General features: G+C 35.2%; 2 protein-coding genes across 2 annotated transcripts in view; one reads left to right on the plus strand and one right to left on the minus strand.

Moving 5' to 3' along the window:
* On the plus strand, positions 1 to 3,183 carry LOC135694375 (uncharacterized). Its single transcript, XM_065213083.2, has 3 exons — positions 1 to 303; positions 826 to 1,095; positions 2,308 to 3,183. The coding sequence occupies exons 1-3, from the start codon at positions 177 to 179 to the stop codon at positions 2,496 to 2,498; spliced, it is 588 nt and encodes a 195-aa protein (XP_065069155.2). The 5' UTR covers positions 1 to 176; the 3' UTR covers positions 2,499 to 3,183.
* Positions 3,184 to 3,737: 554 nt separating this feature from the next.
* LOC135694358 (dynein regulatory complex subunit 7) overlaps positions 3,738 to 27,426 on the minus strand; it is a 30,494-nt gene continuing 6,805 nt past the window's right edge. Inside the window, exons 4-18 of the mRNA XM_065213058.2 lie at positions 27,164 to 27,358; positions 26,081 to 26,239; positions 21,260 to 21,478; positions 16,633 to 16,749; positions 11,675 to 11,744; positions 11,114 to 11,242; positions 10,578 to 10,706; positions 10,298 to 10,361; positions 9,213 to 9,369; positions 8,578 to 8,796; positions 7,803 to 7,913; positions 6,328 to 6,438; positions 6,027 to 6,221; positions 5,365 to 5,504; positions 3,738 to 4,763 (exon numbers count right to left, since the gene is read on the minus strand). Coding sequence (XP_065069130.2) covers positions 4,682 to 4,763; positions 5,365 to 5,504; positions 6,027 to 6,221; positions 6,328 to 6,438; positions 7,803 to 7,913; positions 8,578 to 8,796; positions 9,213 to 9,369; positions 10,298 to 10,361; positions 10,578 to 10,706; positions 11,114 to 11,242; positions 11,675 to 11,744; positions 16,633 to 16,749; positions 21,260 to 21,478; positions 26,081 to 26,239; positions 27,164 to 27,358 — 2,097 coding nt within the window. The 3' untranslated portion in view covers positions 3,738 to 4,681. The remainder of the gene's footprint in view (positions 4,764 to 5,364; positions 5,505 to 6,026; positions 6,222 to 6,327; positions 6,439 to 7,802; positions 7,914 to 8,577; positions 8,797 to 9,212; positions 9,370 to 10,297; positions 10,362 to 10,577; positions 10,707 to 11,113; positions 11,243 to 11,674; positions 11,745 to 16,632; positions 16,750 to 21,259; positions 21,479 to 26,080; positions 26,240 to 27,163; positions 27,359 to 27,426) is intronic.

The following is a 27,426-nucleotide window of genomic DNA, read 5'->3' on the forward strand; positions in this document are numbered from 1 at the left end:
ACGATTTTCGGAGAGTTTATGCTTATGTTCGTTACACATTTGGTGGAATAATGCAGTCAATGACCCATGGAATCATACAGTGTTAGAATGAAATTAACTATTTTACTCAGCGTCACTTGATACTGGGTTGTGTACTACAAAAACCCTACATAAAAAGAAAATTCAAGGTATTGGCGATGGGGAAGCTGTTTGTTTTCTTGTTCACGATTGCCCTACTTTATATTAATTCTTCGGAGGGCTTCCGTACAGGCGTCCTCTCTAATACCACAGACTTGGAAAGGATAGTCAGAGAAACAAATGAGGGTATGTAATAAAGAGAATCATGAAATGGCCGTCAATCTTATGCAAATGATGAAACAATGATTTTAATGGTTTTAAGTATGACTCTGCGAATTATGTTAGAAATATGTCTAGATTGCTCTAATTTTGAAATCTTTTGATTTTATACATTTATTTTAAACCAATATATTTGAATTGTTTTGACAACAACACAGCAAATAACATGAAAAAGGCAAATATTTTTGTCAGAGCGGAATCTACAAGTTCCAAGGAATTTAACACCGACATTCCCACTCACCTTCTTTCAGAGAGTTTTTCTCTTCTTTTCTTACAAGATCTTCTTTTCAGAGAGATCTTGTAACATCCTTTTGATTTTCCACAATGATAATATGGCTTACTTTAAAAAGTATAATGATAGCTGACCGACAAAAGTAGAATGTACTCTAAATATTGCTACAGTTAAGCATTATTCACCTAAAGAATCAATGCATCAAGTTTCCTGATATCTTCGTCAATAGCTTAAGCTACTTTTAAACATCCCTTTAGCCTTCTCTCCACGACTGAGTCCTTCAGATCTACCACTGCGGCAAGTAGTATCGACTGGCAAAGAGAAGGAAGATGATGGCGAGCAAGAGCTAATGAGATCTCGTAGGGGATTCCGCTCCTACTTTTACAACTACCTTGATGAAATAGCCATGGCAATTTGTGCCTCGATTCCGAGCGAAGGGCCTGGTCTTCTTTATGCTGTACGAAGGACGTGTGGCGAGAAAGCAACTTGTAAAGATATTTGTACCGATGCAAAGTTAAGGAAACAAGGTACAGTTAAACGCTTTATGGATGATTACAAAGTTTGCACCGTGTGGATGATTTCTACATCAAAAGCCCATACTCTACCTATATATTTACTTCTAAAGGAGCTCTTAAATTGTAAAAAAATAGATATCAGAACATAGTTTGGTTCTTTTGGCAAAATGTCTTTGATAAGTTATTCATCCAGCATATACTTTTTTTCCTGAAAACTTAAGTTAAAAGATTTTTCTGTCATGGTATGTTTAATGGAAACACTGCTGAGCAAAAATGTCTAATAGACAGATAATCGGGTAGTCATTTTGTTAAAAGTTTCACCTGGATCTCCTAACCTCATTGAATAAAAACTCTACTCCGACACATAAGACAAAAAAGTAGATCTGAAAGTAGTTTGTCACACCAAAAAGTTCTTTTTGAACCGAGCGCGTGTAAAGTGCAGAAAAAACGCAGAGGCTGTAGCAAAAGTGCAGAACTGATTATCTTCATGACGCTGAACGATCATTTTCATTTAGAGCGTATCAGCAACTTAAACAATTTGCTTTTTAGGTATAATTCATAGATAGCCTGTAAAAAGTATCATTAACCCAACATCATCTTTGATTGTTTCTTCTTGTACAATCTATCAGTATCAATGCTTTCTTACATTTCTCGGCGTAACATTTTTTCAACATATCATGCAATCATTTCGAAACAAATAGCTTTTATTAAATCTTTTAGGGATGAATTAGAAATTGTTTCTGCCATCCCAAAAGTAGTTTGCTTCTCTGAATTTTAAGAAACGAACAAATTCTTATTTGCAAATGTGTAAACGAGAGACTACACAAAGCAGATAAATTTTTTGTCAGTATAAATATGACAGAATGTTGTCAAGATGCCCGAACTTATCTTCACCAAAGTTTTTTGTCTGAGATTACAAAGAAACCTATAAAAGAAACCTCAAGAGCCTCAATAATATATAAAAACACCCTTATCATGCATTTGATAAATATTGAATACTTTGATCGTCATCAAACAAAGAAGGGTATAGTTTACATACAGAATAGCTTTAAGATTTGCAGTTTAACTAACAGCGCCACTCTTACCATTTCCATTTTAACAGTCAATGTCCTTATTCAGCTAGAATTCAGCGATGTGGAACGTTGTTTCGATTGGCACGTTGAATATTTTTCTGCAGCCACAGCTGGGTCTATAACTAAAGTCTTGATTTGACTGTCTTCATAGGTCCAAAGGAGGTACAAAATCTGCAATGGGCCTGCACGGAGTCACTGCATGTTTACAAAAGGCAGCCGGCCTTGGCAGACAACTACGAAGACTACACAGATTCACATAAACTAGGACTTGCAATCTATAGGCATTATTCATGCACAATCGGCGGCTGTGGGCCTAACTACTGCTGTTGCAGAGCAGCGTAAATGCATTTTAACCAATCTAACTGAAACCAGTTAGAATAACAATAGCTTGCTTAACGCAGGTTAGAATGTCTTGGACTTTGTCTGTTTTTGATCTGTAAATTTGGATGCTGCATAAAAAATTAAGGATATCTATTATAGCTAAGTAATTCTGTACATTATGCTATGGTCATGCGATAATGATTTTTTTGCCTTTTATTTGCAATGCGCTATTAGTAGCAACTAGTCCAATCCACAAATCGAGCAATAATTTGATGATACACCAGATTGCTAATTATACCATCTAGATTTTTTTAGCCTAGACCTTCATAAGGAGATAGTCAATGGTTTGCCTTGTTTTAACGCGCGTTAGGATAGGCTAGGTTGTTACTTCTATAGCATAGATTTGCGGACACAGTGCACCATTTTTGCTACAATAGTATATCATTGAAGTGAATGATAAGAACAATACCAGGCAGAGATAGGCCCATGGCCGTCTTTCTACGTGCGAATGGATTGGAAACGAGATGGCTGCTGTACTCAAAGCTCTGTAGAACATATTGAATATAATGTATTCGGTACAAGCTTGTTAAGAACTTCTTATTCTCTGAATCAGGATGTTTTCATAGAATTAATGCAATCGTCATAATGTTAATTTTTCTGCTCTGAATGAAAATTGAATTACAGAATGAACACAAATTCATTTTGAGCTTTTTAAATTTATGATTGTTGATCTTCTGTTGACATACTTTCTTCAGACATAAAAGCTGACAGAGCCATTGATCTACCTCTTGAATCGCTCTTAATGAGTCAACAAAAATTTTTTCCATCCTGGTTATGTGCAGATATATATCCGCCATTATGGAACCCAGTCTCCCCTTTGCAGTAAGCATTGAAACAATTTATTTGCTTGCGTTATGAAATATTTTCGCTATTAATTTCTTTAAATTAATAAAGAAAAACATTTTAAAACTATAAAAAAGGCTTGTTGAATACTCTGAACGTAGTATTTTTTAACTGTAGCCGAATAGAAGAAAAAAAAATACAATTGTTTTATAATCCAAATAATTAACCTGATTATAAGATTGGATGTGCCACATAAACAAGAGAAATTATATGTCATATTTTGCAATTATTTTGAACAACAAGATAGCACTATAAAAAAGTGTGGTGAGATGGGTCATTTTACAAAAGCCAAAACTCGTTTACATTGAGAATCACTGCAAAGGCAAAACTATGCAATTGTAAAAAATTCAAAAATGGTTGATAGTACAAAGTCTTTCTTTAAATCAAAATTAGATAAATTTTCAGAATTTCTAAGTATTTGATCTTCAAAAGGGCAAAAACCCCTAATACAACAAAATTAAAAACCGGCTGAGCAAAGCCAAATAACTTTCGAGAGAAATTGAAATAAATTCTTTGCAACCATCAAAATTGGGTCCAGTAGGCCGTGTAGTTTCAAATAAGCTTATCAGCTGTCATGAAATTTTCATTACTTGCCACACATGTATATCACTGTTCTCAGCTATAGTGTTTGATTAAAAATGACTAACAAAATTTTCACGATTCATTTTTTTCTTTGGTCTTTGACAACTCGAAGCGGTATTTCGGTGTATTGTGTTCGGATGCTTTAGTGGGAAGCAAATGTCAATCGCTGTCATTTCAACTCACTTGCCCCACTCTAACCGAAAAAGGCTTTAGTTTTCGCAAGAACCTTGATAACAAAAACCTTTTGAAATTCTTGGGAATATTCCCAACACAATCTGCAGTTGCTGAAGAATTATAAATAATAAAGAGGACTAAGCTGGGGGTTGGCAAAAGACGGCTAAAACTAATCGCTAGAAAAAGTAGAGATTTATCAAGAAGAATATCTTCCAAGTTTCAAACGGCATTTGGCGTTAAAGCACAAATATCGTTGGGGTAATTTATGTTAAGTACACCTTGCAGCTACCAAACTCGTACCCTGATACGTTGCTTGAAACTACCATATTTTGGTATATTTCAACGCAAACAGAATTTAGGAAGAATTGTTTGTGAAAATATTGCGAAACAAAGTTCTGCTTCTACTTTATCATCACATTACTCTTTGACACAGAAAAAAGCGTAGATACGTTAAGCAGTCGATTAACTAGAAAAGGCAAAATATTGTATTTACAGTAGTTATTCAATAAAGTATGTGTCATTTTCTTACTTACAGTCAGTCAGATTTAGAGAAAGTCTCTAAGTCTATGATCATTTCGCAGCTTTTCATCAAGCTGCATGTACTTCTGTGGCGCCATTTCTTTGTGCCTGTCATCAAACAGAATTTAAAATGAAAAAAATGATTTATTCTAACCAAATCAATATCCAAAGTAGAGCATGACTGGTGAATTGTCAGTCGAGATAAGATTCCTTATCTTGGTTACATTGAAAATATCACAGATTTCTAAGCAACGTTACACAACACACTGATAACGCCTTGGTGATCGGTTCGTGAGGATATTTTTCTGCCCTAAAGAAGGAGATTAACAGCACAAGCATTTGTCATAGAATTACTTTTGCTGTCAAACTATAAAGCGTGACCTGGAGTGAGTGATGAGCTGAGAGCTTTAAGAAAACCAAATTTTTCTCAGGTCATATGCTTGTACGTGCCAGTTCTAGAGTACGTGAAGAATGTTTAAGCATAAATAGAAGACCATCAGTAGCAAATTCTAGTCACTTCAAACTTCAGGTATTAGAATATATCACACTTTTATATTCACCAATGACCGCAAAACTTCTGAATCTGAGTCTCTTGACCAAAACGTGTCTCTATACTTTTTTATTTAGGCTATTGTACGGATACTTAGAAAATAAACCTTTGCTTTAAAAATTCAAACAATAAAAAACGCTGATAAGGTGGTGAGTTTACCTGCTCAGTCTTAGTTCCAGAATGTGGATACGAAACATTGCTTCGCTGCAAAAGTTCAGATAATCTTCTTCGTCTTCTTTTGTCATGTTCATTTGATTCTGTTGATACCATGTTTGCTTCTTCTGCAGATCTTGGGTTTCCTGAGATAAGGAAGAATGCAAAAGCAATGAACTGGTATTTTTCTATGCAAAAAACGAAGAAAGGACAACATACAAATTCATTAAACCTTTGATGAGAGCACAGAACAAGGAAAAAAGATGTCTTTAAAAAATGGCTATTTCGAAAATATATAGAATACAATCTTTCGACACACCATAGAAAACATTTTAGTAAATTTAAAAATATGGGCGAAAAAATTACCAGTAAAAGATCACAAATTAAAAATTTCATTTCCAAATCGTTCTGCAACGTTAGAAAGATGTACTCGATGGTTTTTATGCAAACAAAGCAAGATAAGTGCATTGATCTGGTGATAAATGATGCTAGGTCGTTGTTGCTTACTCTACCATTCTTGAAAAGCAAACGGCTACCAGATATTATAAGGCTAAGAAAGTCGACAGCAACATTCAATTGTGATTTTGAAAGCCAATTTACCTTTCACTTGTCCTTATTAAGTTTACAAAAGATAAATCGTCATTGCAAAGTCGATTTCTGTAAAATACCTTTTCAAATCTCGCCTGTATGAGGTTGGCCTTTTCTATTAGCCTCTGTTTCAAATCTTGCAAGCATTCTTCCCTTATTTTGACAGCATCAGGCTTTGATAGCGTTTTCGGATCACCAATGCGAGACAAAAACGGCGCCAAGTAATCAAGCTCCATGTCTCGCTTGCGCATTTCCTCTTCCCGTTGTTTTCGTTCCTAGAAGAAGAGCACATTAGCAATAAGTACCAAATGATGATGAATCTTATTAAATGATTAATAAACTTAATATCTTGATTGAGATTTTCAAGCATACGTCACTCACCATCTCTGTTCTTCTTTGTTTCGCCTTTTCATTCCTTTCTGTATCATAAACTGAAACAGTCAACTTCGAAACACTCTCCTCCGTCATTCTTGCATCAAGAATTTCTCTCACCTAGATGAAAAAAAAATTCTCTAAACATGAATTCATGCGGTATTTGCCCTAGTCTTTGTTAATGTTTATGAAATATTACGGTAAGTTGAACTAGAAAGAATACAAATTGTAGCCTTGATGAGAAACTTTCCATTTTCTCGTATCTATAGAACATTTATACAAGCATTTGGAAAGCTGGTTTATTACAAAATTTTGAAAGGCAAACTACCTCATACCTAAAATCTTTAGAGGAAGGGCGTGACACAACTTAGGAAAAGAAACATCTGGTCGACAATCATGATCCATTTAAGTTACAAGTGTTTTGAAAAGGAAGGAATCATATATTTATTCTAAAATTTGCACAAAAAATTAATAGCTTTACTGAAAATTAGGTAACCAGACAAAAAGTGATACATAATTTGTTGTTTACTCCATCTAGCAACATATAAAATTTGTATCTTTCGTGTAGTATCAAAACCTTTTTGGTCATATGAGGCTTAAAGTAACAAAAGGATTTCAAAAGATGTATGTAAAACTGCTTCAGAGAGTTGCATTTTGCTGAATTTTCACTAAGAGCATGATAGAAATGACTGGTGTATTCTCAGGAGACTTAACTTCTCTAAACGTCAAGATGCTCCGAAGAAAAATTTGACAGTAGGGGACTGGAAAAAGCCATTAATGATTCTTATAAAAATTTCAGAGCAACATCAATAATGAAAATGCACATTTGCAATGCAATACACATCGTACATTGAAGCTTATAATTGCATGATCTTAAAACATTTCGTAGGCAAAGAGCTGTAAAGGATTATGTCACTGCTGATGTCTCTAACTCCAGGATCATATCAATTAAATTCCAAAGCTACGATTCAAAAGTCTGGATTTCCCAAGGAAAAGATCATCGTCCAGAAATAATCATTGCTGACAAGTTGCTTTCATAAACCTTATATCAAATGCTTTGAAGACCCTTCTTGCTGGGGAGACGAGCAAGTAAAAGTTTCTCAATAAATGAGGCAACCTTTTGTCGATTGAAAAATTTTGAAAAATTTTGGAATGGTTACTCTAAAGAAGCTATAAAGGAACGGTTAATTCAGAGTTCAATTTAAGCCATAAAATGTTCATCTGTTCCTGAAGAATGCTTCGAGTCCTTTGACTCAAAGGCTATCATGGGTTAAAAAACAGGAAAGGAAAAAATCAAAAAATAAATCTCCTTTCATGTCAAAACCGTGAAACCTTGCAAATCGAATTTCAGGGATTGGAAGTAATACTGAAGAAATAAGCAAAGCCTTTTGATTCTCTCAGACAGACAAACACAGCTTAAAAGATAAGAATATGACCTCTTTTTTCACTTAAAGTATTGAAATAAAACAAATCTTTTTGCTTACCTCCTCTTCTGATTCACGAATTTTATCGTTACATAATTTTTCAGCCTCAAGAAGATTTACCATCATGTTGTAGATGTCCAACTCTTTTGGATCAGTAGCATACGGATCAACCTACGGATCAATCATGTTGAGTAAATTGTTTAAAATTAAAAAGACATAAACTTCTGGTCGATATGTGCCTCAGAAATATAAAAATAAACTTTAACAATATAAGAAAGGTATAGCTATTGCTACTACAATAAGAAAGGGTCCGAAGTCTACAGCACCGCTGTTATAATAAAGTTCTCCTTAAAGACGAGAGAAACAATACAATACAAACTACTGCCATTTTATCAATTTTTGCGTGAGTTTTATTACCTACTGCAAATACCATGAAAACAATCTTATTGTAGTCTTACCACATAGAAAAAGCGATTCATTAAGACAAAAAAACTTTATTTGGATGGCTAGAACGACGTTTCTAACAGTTCGTTTTATGGGATAAAAAGGAGGATTTCAAATTAAGGCGTCGACAAAGTAAGATTAGAGAAGAGAATTGTGAGAATAATTTCATCTTTATAAGAAATACACAATTCTTACAATGCATAGGCTGAGTAAGAATATTATACATGCAGACCATGCAAAATCATTGGATAATCTTTTAATGGTAAATTTTGGTTGCCAAAAAGCCACTCAGATCTTTACTATGTCTCATTGCGTAATCAACTAACACCAAAATTGGTTACAATTATTTTTTTAAAAATGGCTTTTCGAAAATGGAAAATTATAGACCCACCTGGAATGCTGTTGTAGCATCAGGAGTCAACTGCAGCGGTGTCCCTTTTTCCGAAGAGTAATTTGGTGGCTTTATAAACTCTCTCGTTGAGGACGTAATGCGCTTGTTCTCTAAATGGTACAGCAAGGCAATCCTATCTTCAGACACAGCAAATGTTCTCTCTCTCACGTTTTCGTTGGCCGGCATAGATGGGTCACGTTCAAATCTCTCAGTCATTTTCTATGATGAAAGACACTGTCTCGTTAAAGCAAGCTGGTGCTACAGGATAATAAGCCCATGACCACGGCACATTTTACGCTTTCCACGGTCGCTAACATAATCTTACCTACGCACGAAAATACATTATGATTGAGGAACTATAATTCTTATTGTCCTACAATCTATGGACAAATACCCCGTATTATTATCTTGTTTTAGACAAAAGTTCTTTCAAAAAGTTCATGTACTGAAATATTTGTTTTGAAGCACGCTTAGCTACGGGAATAAGACAAAAATATCTCAAAATTTTATACGTCAAAATACAGATATAAGAAATCTGAAAGTTCTAATAAGGTTCTGATTCTAAATTGAAAATATCGATGATAACTTTGTAGTAGAAAGTTTACAAATAAAAGAAACAACAAATGGGAACTCACAACAATAGGCCTGTTGTTAGCAGCTTGAGGACCAAATTTTTTAACTCTCTTTCCAAATAAAGCGTGTCTATAGCTGAGAAAGTCTTCTCTATTTTCAAAATATTCTGAGAGTGAAACGGGTGTCTCTTCTCTTTTAACAAGTCCATCAACCCTTGCACTGAAGCGTAAAAAAACATTACAATATCTTTCATACCAGAGAAGAGAAATCTTAATCGTGAAATTCAGAGGAAGATTATCACGTTTCAGCGAGACAGTTGAGTCTGGTGTCAAGCAAGCTTGCATTGCCTGATGAATTCTAAGAAAATATGTTGAATGAAAGTTCTTGAAAACTATTATTATATCTATCATATAAAACTTTTCAGCTAGACCAAACAACCAATCAAGCTGTCTTGGGTACCTAACAAAAAAAGTATTCACTACAGCTTCAGGGTAGGGAAATTCTTTGTCGCACAAGGTTCTTCCAACTAATTTCATTTTCATACTTTTGACTCCTTTTGCAAAACAACATTATTGAACTAATTTTCTCTTCAATTTTGCTTTAGTTCATATGCGTAAATCTTTAAGAATGTTATGATCAAAGTAAAGAAAAAAGTTGCCTTCTAAACATAAATTTGCAGCCTGAAGGGACATCAGAAATGCCAGATTGAGAAACATTTAACTTGAATGATTTTAAGTTTGAAAATGGCTTTGAAAAAAGCAAACATTTTACAACATACTTAAAGCTTTTTCGTCTGACACTCCTCAGAGCATAAAACGTCAGAATAGGTTCCGATCCACAACTGGGTATATATTTTTCAAACGTGTTTTTTCGGAACCTATTCTGACGTTTTATGCTCTGAGGAGTGTCAGACGAAAAAGCTTTAAGTATGTTGTAAAATGTTTGCTTTTTTCAAAGCCATTTTCAAATTCTGTACCGCAAAAAAATTGTTCAAATTTTTAAGTTATTTGAAGAATGTATACATTACAAAACGTATAATTACAAAAAGCCTGAATAGCCCAGCCCAGAACTCAAGCTGATCACAGGCCTAATAATCTAGATTTCCTTTAGTCAAATGACATAAATTATGTTTGTAATTGTATCTTACTTTGAGTAAAAATGCATGATCCTGTCCGACTCTGGGCCAGGTGAACTGGCTTTGTACACATGCTCTGAAGATAGACAAAATGAATAAATGAAAGGAAAAGCAACGCTATATTTAGAATTAATAAATATTTCTAGGAGCATCGAAATACATTAATTTACAAGAAAAATCAACCTTTAAGTAAACGTTACTAGTTCGAAGCCAACCATAATAGCAATGTGAGCAGGCCAGAAAAAAATTCAGCTAGGCTTATAACTGTGGAAAAATCATATTTTCTGCATACCTTTTAGGGATAATTGTCTCCCTGGCAAAAAACTTTCCAGAATTTGACCAGTTGCAATGATGTGTGTTCTGGATTCTAACTTATCTTCTCGATTTTTATAATATTCTTTTACTTCTTGCAATTCCTTCACTAGAAAATAGCAAAATATAACATGATAGAAATATGAAGATAACATAACATAACATAACATAACATAACATAACATACCATAACATAACATAACATAACATAACATAACATAACATAACATAACATAACACAACACAACATAACATAACATAACATAACATAACATAACATAACATAACATAACATAACATAACATAACATAACATAACATAACATAACATAACATAACATAACATAACATAATGTAATGTAATGTAATGCAATGTAATGTAATGTAATGTAATATAACTTAATAGTAATAAAACAATGTAATAAGACAATATAATATAAGATAATATCATATAATATCATGATATATAATATCATATCCTATAATATCATATCATATCATGTAATGCAGTAAGTACACTCATTGTCGTTGTATATTGACAGCCGTATGACCAGCCCATCGCGATTCAGATACTCTGCAAATTTTTCTAACTTTGCTTTCTTGTAAATTACTGTTTTCTTTCCGTTGGGACATCTCGTATGAAACTCTGTGGAAAAATTTTTACATAAAAATAATGATAAATTTTGTTTTTTTTATATATTTATAAATAATAACAACAGTTATGAAACGACTCATAAGATGAAGTATTTGCTGATGTGTTACAAAATAATATATTTGGTTTTCTAAGAATTGTTGTTATCGACGAAAGGGCAGAATCGACTGGCATGAATGCCCATAACAAAGCTGCATAATTTTCTCTTATTTATAACAAATCATTAGGTAACAGAGTTTGTAGCTCCAAACTACGATCTGATTCTTTTCAATCAAGTGAGGCGTGATTACGGCTCTTGAAATTTCAAGCGTTTGAATCAGGAAATGATGCGACATCGTTAGCACAAAGCATAATATATATTTTCGGATGATAGGTTAGAACAAATAATAAGAGCATAACAAAAAGGAAAATAAAAGTTTGATTAACCTTTTGATGTGATTTCGATTTTATCAACCCAGGAAGGAGGCAAATCAACTTGAGCTTCACCTTCCTCTTCCTACAATTTACAACAAAATATAGAAACAGGGTGCCAATTATTATAAGAAATCAAAAGTCACGATGATGAAAAATAGCTCTGATCAAAATGAAAATTAACATTGTTGGAAATAGCAGCATCTCTATTATGACACATGAAAGATATCATTTCTTGTAGGAGATGTTGCTATGATATGTCAAGAAGAAATATATTGGAGCAATGACCGACTCTGATTGAAGTAGCGACTTAGAGCCATTCTGTTCTATACACTAAATAGGGTGTACAGCCCTACCTATACGGCACTGGGCACTTTATGACAGAACGGTAAACAGAAAGTTTCATTATTGGAGCAATAAAAGAGATCGGAGCAATAAGTTCTATCATGAATTACGGCTGAAGTAGAATGGCATCATATACAAATTTCTGAAGGATAAAGGAGATATGGCTTTTCTTTGCATTTAACGATACTTCATCCTTTAATATTGATTACCAGCCATTAAATGCAGTAAATATAGCACAATTGTTAATTCTCACTTTATTGATAATCATGGCTCAGGTTTAAATGAACGGATGTCTTGGAATGATGAATGTTAGGGAACCTAAGAATGACGAATCCTCAATGCTAACAGGAATTAAAAAATGATTAAATGACGTTTCGAACATAGCCCGTTTGACTTGATAATTACCTCTCAATATTTTTATACCTTTCAAGACCAACTCTGTAATAAAACCTTAGTGATCTAACCGTATTTTTACCTAGTAATTCAGAGTGGTCTCCAAGGTTTTAGGATTTTCTTTGAATATTCTTCCGAAATTAAATCTAAAAGGGTTATCTTCAGGCTGATTAATAACAGGTTAGATCATTTCTCTCAGAGATACTTGGGAACAATTATTAAATTCTTGTTCACTCCCTTTTGAATTTTCAATCGTGACCCGGTGGAAAGACAGTAATATTTTATAATTATTAATACTCCTTCCACTTCATGTATGTTATAGTTATAAATATTACATGCAATATGCTTGACTAAATTTTATCATACTTTTCTTATATCTCTCAAAGATAATTAGAATAAAAGATTTTCAGATTTCCAATCGCATTGCCAAGGACGAGAAGAAATGTTCTAGAGGTGCTTCCTTTTAGGAAGGAGATAGACTTTCCCAAAGTCTATTTTATGTTAAGTCCGTAAGGCATTCGTACTACTGCGAGGGCATATCTAAACTGCGGAGGAGACGATAGAAGGCGGAGAATATACCATAGCAAGCGTGTCAAACGTGTCATATAAGATAGCAAGCGTGTCAAACAGCAAACCTTGGGCATGACCTTGGGCGAAGAATATACCATCGCCTTCTAACATCTCCTCCGCAGTTTAGATATGCCCTCGCAGTAGTACGAATGCCTTGTGGACTTAACATAAAATTGACTTTGGAAAAGTCTAGGAAGGAGATATCAAGCTTGTCAAATAGCAAGCCTTGGGCATGACGTGATGGAAATGCGAAGAGGTATCCCAAATGACAATTGTACGTTTTGCATTAAGTGGTAACGTAAAAAGGCTGGGACAATAATGACAAGTCATTAAACATTTCTGAAAGTTGATATTCCTAATTACCGTTACAGAAAAAAATAATATTTTTGTGAATAATTCAACAGATTGTGAATACAACAGCCTCTGTTTGATTTGCGCCGTCCTGTCAGATTTCAAAAGAGTATTTCTTCTCATCAATCATTAATTCTCATGTTGGTTTAAAAGATGAAAAGCCTCAGCAGCTTAGGTTATCGTCGGTCTTAGAGAGAACGAAAAGAGATTTAAACTGCTCTTGGCAGAGTTATTCAAAACTGGGAGGAAAAATATAGGGATTCATTGATGGGATTTCACACGAGAATAAGTGACATCTGGTTGACAAATTCTCCAGAATATCATATAAATAAGAGGATCAGGAATCACTAGTGAAAAAGAAGAGTTGCAAAATATAGCTGTGGTTTGGTGAAAGTGGAGAACGACACGCCACAAAAGAGACTAAATACACAGGTAAACATATCAATTTGATTTTTTATAGACCTCTTTTCAAATACAAAAGCTATCTAAAAGATGAAAAACTGCTCTGTAACAAGGCTACATGGTAATTTAAGATCTCGGTTTGCGTTTGTATATCGCGCAGATTTTTAAAGGCCAGCTTAGAAACCTCAATGTCTCTTTTCTATCTTTTAGATGAGAGTTAAAGCAATAGACGATTTCCTACGGTATTACAGAAGCATTGCTTGTGTAGTGGTAGATTTCCGTCTTGTGTAAGATCTTAATATGGATTTGGTCAAGACGTATTTCGTGTGTATGTACATATACACTGGGTTTGGTATGACGGGGTTTCTTGCTAACATTGCGCAAATCTCCTACATGTTAGCAAAGGGAAGAAGAAAGACTAAATTTGATATAACCCTGCTAAGTCTTAGCGTTGCCGATGCATTCTCAGCGTTGTTCGTTTCGTGCTACGGCCTGTTTCTGGTGGCATTTCACAAGCTCTTTGCAGTTGTTAATGTGAGATTTTTGGACATAGGTCTGAACATTTGTATCACAGCTTCAATGACTCACATGATGCTAATTGCAACACAGCGATTAATTGGAGCTGTTTTTCCTCTCAAAGCTCAAAGAATCATAACAACAAGTCGTCTATACATCAGCCTTTTAATCGTTTGGGGCTTGCCTTGTCTCTATGGAATCCTGTCGTACTTCTTTATGACCCAGTTTCAAACGATACGTGCCAATGCCATCTTAGCCATCATCAGCTGCCTGTTCCTTATAATACAATACAGCATCATATGCTTTCGTGTGACAAGATACAACGTAGTTCTACAAAGAAGACCTCAAAATCGTTCAATTCTGGTGCATTCGTTTCTGGTTACAATGGCTTTCTTCATTAGCTTTGCGATGTTCGCCATAACAGAAATGGTAAGCCAGACAACGACTTTGACTCTTCATATCATCATTGGAGACTTATTGGTGGCGACCAACCCACTCCTCGATACTTTAGTTTACTTCACGATTCATCTTTGTAGAAAAAACAGGGTCCATCACACCAGAAGATAAAGGACTTTAAAAAAGACGATTATCTTTGCTTCATTAAAATAATCTGCTCGTGTATTTGGCAGCTATACTCATGCCAAAAAGAGCTTTAAATATTGGAGTAAAGAAATAGGGAATCAAAGAGGCCAATTTACGGCAGCGTCTTTTTAGAAAATAGTAGGGTCTTTCACTTGGGCCGTTATGTGACAAATGCAACTTTTACTTGTCATATTAACTTTGTGTTTATAGAAATGTTTTATTAATGGCATAGGTTAAAATTAATCAGGAAAGAGTAGAAATAAAGTACATAATACCAAATTACAAGTACTCATTTACTTTTCTCTCCTATTTCTGAAAAATTGATCGAAATGAGGGAATGTCTCCACTGTTTGCTTGTTTGATGCCAGTTCGAGATATTGGCCTGACATCAGTTTCTATATATTGTGTTTTATAAAAAGATTTAGAAATTCTTCCTGGAAATAAATAGGTGACACGAATCAACCATCTATCCGTTTTACACTACCAATGCTGTTTCGTGAAAAGAGAACTAGATAGTTCATGTCAGTGTACTGCATTCCGACAGACGTTCAATGGTTTTATGTAGTATATCTCTAAATCTATGGCTAGGAAGGGGGAAGCCTCTACCCCTTTTCCATCTCAGGCTCTCCCTTCTTAGCGATAATAACAGGAGTGCAAATTTTATTGGCACAGGAGTGCAAGTAATTTTTTATTACGTGACCTGTGCGAGGGTATATATTTTCAAATCGAGGTTGATAAACCTCTTGTTTTTCCGAGGGTAATATTTCCAAGTCTTGTTGCGGCTATCGGGTGCGCGCGTAGCAGGCTTCGCAGGGGAGCTAGTTTCCCGTTCACTGAAATGTGCATACAGATTCAGTGTATTACGATTGCAATTTCGAGGCAAGAATGAAACTTGCTTAAATACATTTTGCAAGCCCCGGTCTATTCGCGGTTCTCGCTTACGTATTTTCACGGGTTACCCCATCAAGCTCTCCTGTTTTATCTGATTTCAATGTCTAAGTTTTTGATCACTACAATTCTTTTAGCCCTTGAGGACTTGTGGGGCTCGTTTAATATTTTGCAGGCTTATCTAAAAGCTCTGTTTGTTATTTTTCAAATCTACTTTGAAGCTTGATGGCAACATTTTTCTGTAAGCCCCCACCACTTCGTTGTCCTCGTTGACACATTTTCACGTTTTACTCTCAGAAGTTCTTTTATACTGTTATCAGTATTATTATTCTCCTATTTATACAGAATTCAGAATCAAATGTTAAAGTTTTCTAACCATATACTCTAACCATATACTTTGAGCCCTCGTTTACTTGTGGGGATGCTCGAAAATGGGGCCATGCTTTTCGCAAAAGAAAAAAGTTTTCGTACAGAATTTTTCTTACGAGTCTCTATTGGATTAACCTTGCCAACTTTTAGAAAAGTAAACCCAAACTTAATTACTTGCTGGCTTCCGATATTGAGAAATTCCTTATAGAATCAATCCAATTAGTAGTTCCTTGATTATTACGATTATCATAAGCAATATCATAGCTTTCTTTTATATTCGACTTTATTTGCTGTAAAGTACATATAATTCTGTCACTTAAACAAACAAGTATTCTTGCCCAGATTCAGAATTATCTTGAGAGCGTAAAAAGGTCATGTTTCATTTAAAGGAGAAACAAAGCTATACTTTTACAAAACTGACAGTCAACATAAAAAATGCAGACTAAAAATTACAATAATGTTGATGATCTCGAGCTCTGTTGAAAATTTTCAAAAGAATTTTCTAAGGCTCTCCAATCACTTTCAAGATTACTAGAACAGAGTATAAAATAAATCACCTCGTCTTCATCATCAAGTGGGTCTTCACCAAGGCCAGGCAGTGACAACACTGGCTTGTCTGTGTTCACAAACATATATTCCCACTTTGCAGCATCTCCCAAATCAAAAGAAAGGCTCTAGAAATCGATGAAATGCATGCATAACTTATCTGCAATAGCAAAATAGATTAAGGTTGCAAACTTTCCAAGAATCTAATTTTCTTAAATGATTTACTTGTATTTGAAGAAATACGGTTACCCTGAGTTGAAAGATTGCTACAAGAGTGGAACATTCAATTTCGGACTTCTCGCGTTCACAATAGACATTAAAAATCCAGTAGAGCATTTGTTGGTTTTTGTTTCTTTGTCTAATAATGAAGATATCGTCCGAGTAATAGTTACATCTTTTCAGGGGAGAAGCAGTGACCACGTGTTCTTGAATTTCGCAACCACTCGTTATGAAGTCAAATACTTTCACATTCTCTATCCTATCTATATCAGTCTTTATTAACCACAATTTCTATTTTATTACGGTAGTTGTATTACACTTGTAAAGGCATTTGCGAAATTACAACAGGCTATCAAGATATCAATGGTATCAGGCAAATCAATGCCTGATTCACCCATCTGCTCGATAATTTGGCTACAGTGCTAATACCTTTGATCTTATAGAAAGATTGAATTATAACCATTCTAAAAACACAGAAGATTTGTTCACACCAAGTAAAAACATAAAAATCTGGTTTCAATTTGATTATTTGCTTCATTCTTTAACACGATTACCAGCTGCAATCTAAAGACATTAAACGTATTGGTGAAGACGCATATTGGCGCCATTAAGATCATTTGATCATAGTGAATTAATAACGTCATATGTAAATGGCTTTGAAAAAAGCAAACATTTTACAACATACTTAAAGCTTTTTCGTCTGACACTCCTCAGAGCATAAAACGTCAGAATAGGTTCCGAAAAAACACGATGGAAAAATATATACCCAGTTGTGGATCGAAATAGGCCAATCAGAAAAACGCAAGCACAAGACCGGTATAGTTGACCAATCAGTGCCGCGAGCCTAAAGAAAAATTACCAATGGAGTCCAAGAGAGAAAACGAACTCCTTTTGTCTACACAATGGCGGCTTTTTCGTTTTTATGTAGATTGACTCCAAAACTGCTAGATGGAAGGACGACCGGGCTCTGCCAATTATCCGAAACATGTCGTCATTATAGAGTTTTGCACAATCTGGGTTGTCTAAAAGATGTTGACCAATGGCAGAATCACTTGTTTTAACAGTGTTTCTAGACCTACAAGATCGAGGAGGCTGTTCTCTTGGAGGAACTGGTCAACTCAAAAATGTTGGCTACAGAAATTTATGATAGGATAAGACCCACGGGCTCTCAACGACCACAAATGTATGGCCTCCCTAAAATACACAAGCCGAACGTCCCACTTAGACCTATCTTGTCTATGATTGGCTCAGCACAACACGAACTGGCTAAGTGGCTTTCTGAAGTTTTGGACCCTGTTCTTCAAAAATATTCAAAACATTGCATCAAGGATTCTTTTACGTTCGCTGAGTTCATGCAAAACTTGAACATCGAAAACGAAACATCTTTCATGTGTTCTTTTGACATTAGTAGTCTTTTCACAAATGTTCCTTTGAGTGAGACCATCAAAATATGTGCCGACGCTTTGTACCGGAGCGAGCTTAATAGCCCACCATTCCCAGAGGAAGTATTCATTGAACTGATGGAAACTGCAACACGTTCAGTTGAATTCAGTTTTAACAATGAAATGTACCAACAAAAGGATGGTGTCGCTATGGGTAGCCCTCTGGGACCTGCCTTGGCCAATATCTTTGTTGGCTTTCATGAAGAGCGTTTGTTCGACTACGACCAAAAGCCAGGTGTCTATTTTCGGTATGTGGATGACACATATACCATTTTCAAAACAGAGGCTGAGTGTGATATTTTTCTAAAACACCTAAATAGCCTACACCCAGCCCTCCAGTTTACGTTTGAAAAGGAAGAAAATGATTCCTTACCATTTTTAGATGTTTTGGTCGAAAAGTCTAACACTGGATTTCTTACCAGTGTATATCGCAAGCCTACTTTTACCGGTCAGTACATACGCTGGAATTCATTTTGCCCAAAACAACGCAAAGTCAACCTTGTCAAAACATTAGTACATAGGGCACTTATGATCTGCTCGAAATCTAAACTGCACGCTGAATTGGAAAAACTCAAAACGATCTTCTTGGACAACGGCTATCCTGAAGACGTCATTTTATCTTATACTAAGGAGAAGATCGCAAGTTTTTCGGCTGTTCAAAAGTTTGGTCCGCAAAAGTGCCCAGTTTATTTGAAACTACCATGGATTGGTAACACTTCCTTGCGATTCGAGAGTCAGATTAGGCAAGCCATAACCAATTGTTTCTTTGCTGTCAATCCTCGGATTGTTTACAGCACTAGGAGAGCCCTTCCATCCATTCAAAAGGATTGCGTCCCTACCAAACAAAAAAGTTCCGTCATTTATGAATTTACGTGCCAGTGTGATTCTGGCTACGTAGGGCGCACAACCCAAAGATTGGGGGATAGGATAAAACAGCATGTTCCTTCCAACATACGAAACAAAACTGCCCCTCCAAGAGAACAGCCTCCTCGATCTTGTAGGTCTAGAAACACTGTTAAAACAAGTGATTCTGCCATTGGTCAACATCTTTTAGACAACCCAGATTGTGCAAAACTCTATAATGACGACATGTTTCGGATAATTGGCAGAGCCCGGTCGTCCTTCCATCTAGCAGTTTTGGAGTCAATCTACATAAAAACGAAAAAGCCGCCATTGTGTAGACAAAAGGAGTTCGTTTTCTCTCTTGGACTCCATTGGTAATTTTTCTTTAGGCTCGCGGCACTGATTGGTCAACTATACCGGTCTTGTGCTTGCGTTTTTCTGATTGGCCTATTTCGATCCACAACTGGGTATATATTTTTCCATCGTGTTTTTTCGGAACCTATTCTGACGTTTTATGCTCTGAGGAGTGTCAGACGAAAAAGCTTTAAGTATGTTGTAAAATGTTTGCTTTTTTCAAAGCCATTTTCAAATTCTGTACCGCAAAAAAATTGTTAACGTCATATGTATTGCTGCAATCTTTTTTAGCGTATGGCGTTGATTTGTAATCTATAATTTAATTATAAAGAAGAGAATACGTTTTGGTGAAGGCAAAATATGGATCTGAAGCAGATCGAAGTTTGATAGGAAAAAGCACCGACGTTGGCTAGATAAGATTGCTATCAATGACATTTTATGCGCTTAACATAAATAAAAAAGGGCAGTCTGGAAATTCAAGATTAATTTAACAAAATAGAATTTCCCGATCACTTGCTGGCATTGTCCATCTTACATGCAATCAAACTTTATGAATTATTTTTCATGTTGATGAATTGTATGAAATTTATTCGTAAACCAAAGTTTCCTACTTTGACAAGACAATTGGACATTCTTAGGTTTTCAGGGTACACAACAGGTATCATAAAAATGCAATACAGCAAAGGAACATATGCCAGCAAGCTAAAATTGCGTGCAGGAGATTCAATTCGTTTACGGTGCAGTCCATATGTTTCATGGGGAGAATTGCATTACAAATGCAATTACCTGCGCATAAATATTTTCTCTCAATGGGCTCAGTTGATGTCTAAACACCTGAGTCATACCCATTAAATATAATAAATTGACAATGACGATTTAAAGAGTTTTTTGAAAGTATCAAAAAATTCAATAGAATCTATGTATAGGGTAATTATGAATAAAGAAATAAACAATAAAAGGAAGAAAACGGTTTTAAAATAGTAAATATGTTACCATGGGTACCAGAGCCTCAAGACTCGTGAATGCAGTACTGTAGATCGATGCGATGTATAGATATGTATATAAACTGTGTGATGCGATATAAACTCTATAATGATGACATGTTTGAGATAATTGGCAGAGCCCGGTCGTCTTGTAGTGACAATAATTTTATTTTTATGCTATGCCCATTATATTCATTCATTTTAGTTACTCTTTCTTTGCGTGCTTCTTTCACAGCTCTGTAACTATCAAGGTACGTCACTTACTACAACACGCTAATCCCATCTTTCTTCTCAGCTATTCATCGCATCATCATTAACTGCCTAGTCTACGACTGTTGTCATTGCTATAGTTATTAATTTTGTATAAATGCATGTAAATTTTAGTTTGTCATTTAGTCAAGGATAGTCGCGAATAATCACGGTATAACATACGCCTGACGTGATAGTCTTTTCTATGGCTCCGTAAAATAAAACTCAACGCAAATTGGAAATAACACTCTAGCTGTTAGGTGCATTAATTAATGAACGAATAGCACACTACAATGCCCAACTCTAGTTTCACTGAAGTCTTTCTTCGAGTCTTTCTATCAATCAGTTTTTGAATCGATCTACACACAAACGAAAAAGCCGCCATTGTGTCGACAGAAGGAGTTTCTTTTCTCTCTTGGACCCCAGTGGTAATTTTTTCAAAGCCATTTTCAAGTTCTGTACCGCCAAAAAACTTTTCATATAAATATGTTTAATATAGCCCAAGAATTTTATCAAAATATTAAAAAATTATAAACATAAACACGTACTTTGGTTCCTTGTGAGCAGTCCTGCATATTAATCCAAAGATTAGTGTGGTTCCAAACGCTTTCGATTCCGAGGTAAGAGCTATCGTCAAGTGCTTTCGGACATCCGGTCAACGATTCGATGAAGAAACTCTCCGGTACTTCTCTTTTTCCAGACAAAACCAAGACCCAGGAGTGAACTCTAAGGCCATGCAACTTGTCAACCGGCGGTTTCTCTCGCTCCTTAAAGAAATAATAAGTTCAACTATAATTACTCAGGGATACAAATTTCTTGTTTTAGGCCCAAGCGGTTTTTATCAGACACGATTTTCAATGACCGACCATCGTTCTAAATACAACCAACTAATAAAACCTTGCGCACTTTTCGATTCATCGGAGAAAGGTTAACTGAATCAAAGATTGATTCTTGGTAAAAAACTAAGAAGGGTTAAGGTTGATCAGCAACAAAGAAGAAAAAGAGCTACTTTTGTGTTATTCCTTCATCATTTAAATAGAATATGTGTCAACTGTGAACTCAGTTATAAATGCCTTGCCTTGGACAGAATACAACCAATAGCTATCTAGATCAAAGGTTCTAAGATGCTTTAGAGATGCTAATATTCATATTATAGTGTTGATGATAATAATTAGAACTGTGGTTATAGTGTTACGTGTTAAACTCGAAGTTGCGAGTCAGGACCGTCCGTTTAACAAAAGAGAGCAACGGCAGCTCTGCTTATAAGGCATTGAAAACCAAAGAGGCCTTCAATGGTTTTGGGGTTATGAACTGGTCCAAAAAATTTTCTTTCAAGAATTTCCATATTGTAAAAAACCAAATTTCAGAGACCCTCTTTGAAATGTAAGCTCGCCTGCTTCATACACACTTACGTTATGACAATGAAGCTCAAGGAAAAACGTTTTTGCATCGAAAGACGGATCTTGTCGTGTTGCAATTGTAGCAAACAATTACCTTTCCCTGATTATCAAGTCATTTGTAGCAAACAATTTGATTGGATTAATTCAATGGGGACTTCTATGTTGGTGATTCATTTTGCAGCCTATCACGATTTGACGTTTATGTATATAAAAGGCAAAAGTTTTCGTAATAAACAAAAGCAAAACATCGAGATGATATGTATTCAGTATGGAATGAACTGAAATACTTGTTAATAGTATTGGCTTTTCCAAATTTAATGGATGGAATCTCTAAAAACAAGCATCTTGAGAAACCCAGATTAATCATTAATAATAGAAATGTATGTTTTGGTTAAAAATTATTTTATGATTATTTGATTCGATTTGAAAATTCACTGATTATGTAATCTTTTAAAGTCTAGCATGATTTTGTGAATTAGCGTTTTAGAATCTGGTCAAAAACCCATCAAATAAAGCCAAAGATAATGCATGGATATACCAATTAAAGACCAAAGCTAAACAAACAGTGCAAAACAGTGTATTACATTAGAAAATGTAATAAACAGGATAAATTTGTAGGATCTGACAGACCTTCAGATATAAAATTGCTATGCCTAAGCATTAAGCATCTTTTTAGAATTAAGTAAATATTTACAGACAGACGACTTTTAACATCTTATACCAAAAATAAGAAGCAGAAAATATGGATTAGGTTTTAAGGGCCCGTTCGCACTACAGAGTCAAAACCTTAGAAAGTTATTCCCTATCGTTTCATCTTCAAAGGCGGCATTAGATTTTCAGGAAACTGTATAATTGGTACAGTGCGAACGGTAAAATATGTTTTTCACCAGACAACCCGATTTTCATTAATCCCTCAAAGGTTCCGTCGTAGAGCCCCGAAGCAGCACTTTTTTATGAAAATCAAAGATTAACCAGCATGAAACGGGAAATAGATGCCATCATGTCTGTCGGGCTCACTGACCTCTACAAAAGACTGGATCGAGCCTCTTATTGTTTGACCCACATGAGAACCGAGGCCCGCCAAATTTGATTAGGCTTTAGAACCGTGGGACCAACCGTTCACCGCGAAACACCGAAAGGAACCGACATGAGAGCTAAACGGGGTACACAATGTCAAAAACTTTGTTTACAAACTACCTACCTCCATCACAGAATAGAAATTACATTTCTATCTTATGCTTCTATCTCCAATTGACTAATTTTTCAATAAAGCAGAATATACAGCGCATCGGATGCAGCGTACAGCACGACAATTAACATCTATGATCACATCGAGCGTTGGGAAATTTCTATAGTTACAATTTTGGCCTGTTTTTCAACCTAATTTTACACCCAATAACTTAATTTGGAAAATTGAACTTCTGCCGTTATTGGTAATCTTATGTAGGCCCACACTCTACGATGGGTCCCATGCGGACAAGCAACATTGACCTCAGTCTGAAATGGCAGAAGCTCGATCCAGTCTTTTATAGAGATCAGTGGTCGGACTTGCGATTCTGTGCTTGTCTACTCGACATTCAAGAAAAGATGAAACAAAACAATCGCCTGTTTTTCTAGAATAAAACTAATAATTTTGGCACAATGTTTGGAATGATCCAAAATTTGTTCCGTTCAATCCTCAGCTTTTAGACAGGGAAATTATTACAACAATCTAACCAAGTGCCTAACCTTAAATCTCTCAAGTAATTTAGCATATAAAGGGTACTTTTAGACTTTGAAACATTTTTGCAACTTCACAAGGGGCTAGTTAATGATGACGTCATCAGTGTGGTTGTTTAACGATATTTTAAGGTGAAAAATTCCTCGATTTCTAGCAGATTCCTTTATTACGAAACTCTTTCCTTGCCTCTAGTGAAGGCCACTCATGTCGGCATCTTAACTGTCGTTTACAAAATTGGTTGCTCTTCGTTATCTTCTACTTATGTTAAAGGTAACTGTGATCCGGTGGCCCAAATTGGTAAAAATTTATACTCTTGCTCATACTTCCAATCATGTTTTTTAAGGTGTTCTTCCAATCGTGTAAGTCTAAAAGTACTCTTTATGTGCTAAATAATAGAAATTACTTGAGAGATTTAAGGTTAGGCACTTGGTGAGATTTGTGTAATAATTTCCCTGTCTAATTCTTGAACTCCAAAACAGATATTCGTTCATCGTATAAAATATGCTTTAAAAAGGGATGCTTCGGTTTAAGGGAAGCTCTAAAAGACTTCGGATCTGCTTGGTTTTGTAGTTTTGCGTCTTCGATAAGCTGGTGTGTTTTTTAACTGCTTGTACGATGTTTAAGCAAAAATAAGATTGCTTTGTTGCTGATTTATAACTGAAACTGCATTTGAGACAGAAGCAAGTGGAGCAAGTGCCAGCCTAAATGTAAAGAGTTTGAATTTTCATTCATTCCATCCCAACATTAATGAGCAATCAGAGTCACAACAGAATAGAAATGTAAAAGCTTGTAGACCCTAAATTACATCTGAAGTGACGGCCAGTTCAAACGATATTTTTTCCCGCCAACTACGGAAATATCAACAAACAACTTATCAGAATAAATTACCATTTATCAAATCATTTTATTTTTTGTGTCAATGTTAAGAATGCTTCACAAAATCGGATTTTTCACAGTAAATAACTTTCAAAGAGTTTTTATAGCTGAAATGATATGTTCCTAACTCATAAAGATTCTCATCACTTTTGGTGTCCCGGTACACTTAAAAGTTATTTGTAGACTTTGAGTAATTTAGGCTAAACTCATCGTGGTGCACCATACCAGCAGCACCTTTGTAAATGCAATACATCGCTTTTTGGTAAAAATTTTGTTCCACGAGAAAAATTCGTGGCTTACCTATCATTTAACATGCTAAAATGGTCCTCTGCTTCCAAAACAATTTTACACTGGTAAACCCATAAACAAACAGCTGCAGTTGTCTTAGCACTGGATCTAGTTGCCGGTGTCACCTACTGCATGAGTTTATTTCATAAATGGGTTAACTTCATGGCCACAGGTTACATATTCTGTTGCTACATAGTCAATTTGAATATACCTAACGATATTCAAGCATAACAACTGAGGATTCTTCCATTCAGCATTTCAAACTTTAATCACTTATGGATCGAAACGATTCGGCAGGAGCAGCATAAGTCACCTAGTTGTAATTGCTTTTAACTAAATTTGTGTAGGTTAAGAATTTAAGATGCTCAAATTTCAAATAAATTTAGACAAAATTTTATCCCAGTTTTCTGTGGCCGATATACATCGACTTTACCTTCCACAAGAGTTTATCAGCATTTATGTCAAATGATCAATCGCTCTGATAAATCTCGAAATTTCGGACCAAAAAGTTACAATTATGACGAATGATGAAAAATCCTCCATGCCAAAATGAAAAAAATGAATAAAAATGAAAAACTCTAAAATTCAATGGCTACGACGCAACGCCTATAAAATTATTGCTGCTATTTAAATTTTTACTCGTGGAAACAATGCACTAATTCAAATCAAAGCAAGGCCTCGTTTTAAAAATCCTTCAAATTCTTTTGCACAAAATTTTTGACCTCAGATTCGGATTTAGATCAAGGATTATAGTGTACTTGGAAGTTTTCATTATGGTGTTGCTCACGATATTGATTTCATGACAATATTAAGAAAAAAAAGGGGGTAAAGTTTTCACCAGAATGATTTTTGCGGTCAAATCCCTTACACGTTTTCAAACTTCATTTCTCCGTAAAATCTAAAATACAATCACAAACAATGTGAAAAATTATATCCAGTCTAAAATCATGGTGATAAAACCAAATTTAAGCTTAAAACAGTCGTATAATTAAGTTTGGAGAAATATCAAAAATGAGGCCGTAAGTTGAATTGGTGTATGGAGCTTTAACCGAAAAATAGCAATTAAATTATATTCAAAATCTAACCTCAATTTTAGCTCTTTCTTCCTGTAATCTTTGTTTTTCATTTGCTTCTTCTGCTGCTTTTTCTTTGGCAATCATCTTTAACTCGAATTTACTCTGCAAATCCTTCGGTGGTTTAACAGTGTACTTCCGAAGTTCCTTTTGAGATTCTGTTTCCAGTTTCTAGCAATGAAAGAACATCATTTATGGCTTAACTATTACTGCTTAAATATTACTGCTAATCGTAAAATATTACAGGACTTTCTAGACACAGTAATATGAAACATTAAATACAAGTAAAACTATTAATAAGCTTTACAAGGGTAATTTAAAGAACAAATTTTTGAAGTCTCTGCTTGGCTTTCTTGCACGCCTTTCACAAGGGTATGTAGGTTTGACAAAATAAGAGCAAATAGTATATATATGATTACTATAATCTGGTTTTTTCATACAATTTCTTATAAATTCAAGTATCTTTGTCAATGGTCATCTTCTGTTCAAACGTCATCCTCTATTTCATTACTGTTAAAGATTACAACGGCAGTTAACATCCTTCGATTTGGTCAGTTACAGATGAATTCCTGAAGCATATGGCGGCAGCAAGGGCCACTCAGGCCCATTTTAGTAACTTTTGAAAAAAAGAGCTCACTTTTCTGTGGCCTTTGGTGAATCAATGTGTGTACCCACTAGCGCACTATTGTCTTGAAAGAAAATTGTTCTAGGCAGGCAATTGCAAAGAATTAGCAGCTTAAGGCCAATCTCCATTTCGGCTTCTAGTTCAACTTGAGCGGTAAAGTTCAAGCGCACAGAACGCATAGAGAGTAGAATCAAAGCCTACTTCTTAGGCAAACCAAATCATTTCTCTGCGACCAACGAGATCTGAAGAACGCATATACGTATGATTGATGGCACAGAGAGTGCGGCAAAAGCGACCAGGTGAAATTCAACTTCGGCCTTCAGCTGTGGATGGTCTATTTGATTTTTGGCAGTACATGAAAATCTTTCTAAACAAATACTCAGCTCAAAAAAAGTGAGACATTATAAGTCTAGATTCCAAAACGCCACAAAAACAGGTAAAATTCAAATAAGAATCGTTATAGGGCTCACTTTGTCATGCTTTTCCACCATTGGACAAACTTCTCTTGTCTGGTCCATCAGTGTAGTCTCTCTGTTAGCATAGCCACTGACACAATACGCATCATACCCGTTACCAATCAGCAGTGAACACAGGAGTATGCTGTAATCAAAGCAGTTGCCTTTCTGCCTCTTTAGAACTGTTGTTGGCGAAGGGATAGCAGCAGGCTGTAGATAAATGGGAAAAAATTAAGTTCTAGTTTGCAAGTTAAAAAATATGAATAAAAATATGGATT

Source organism: Rhopilema esculentum, chromosome 10 (genome assembly GCF_057945365.1).
Source record: "Rhopilema esculentum isolate cy_ngs chromosome 10, ASM5794536v1, whole genome shotgun sequence".
In the NCBI taxonomy this organism is placed as follows: domain Eukaryota; kingdom Metazoa; phylum Cnidaria; class Scyphozoa; order Rhizostomeae; family Rhizostomatidae; genus Rhopilema; species Rhopilema esculentum.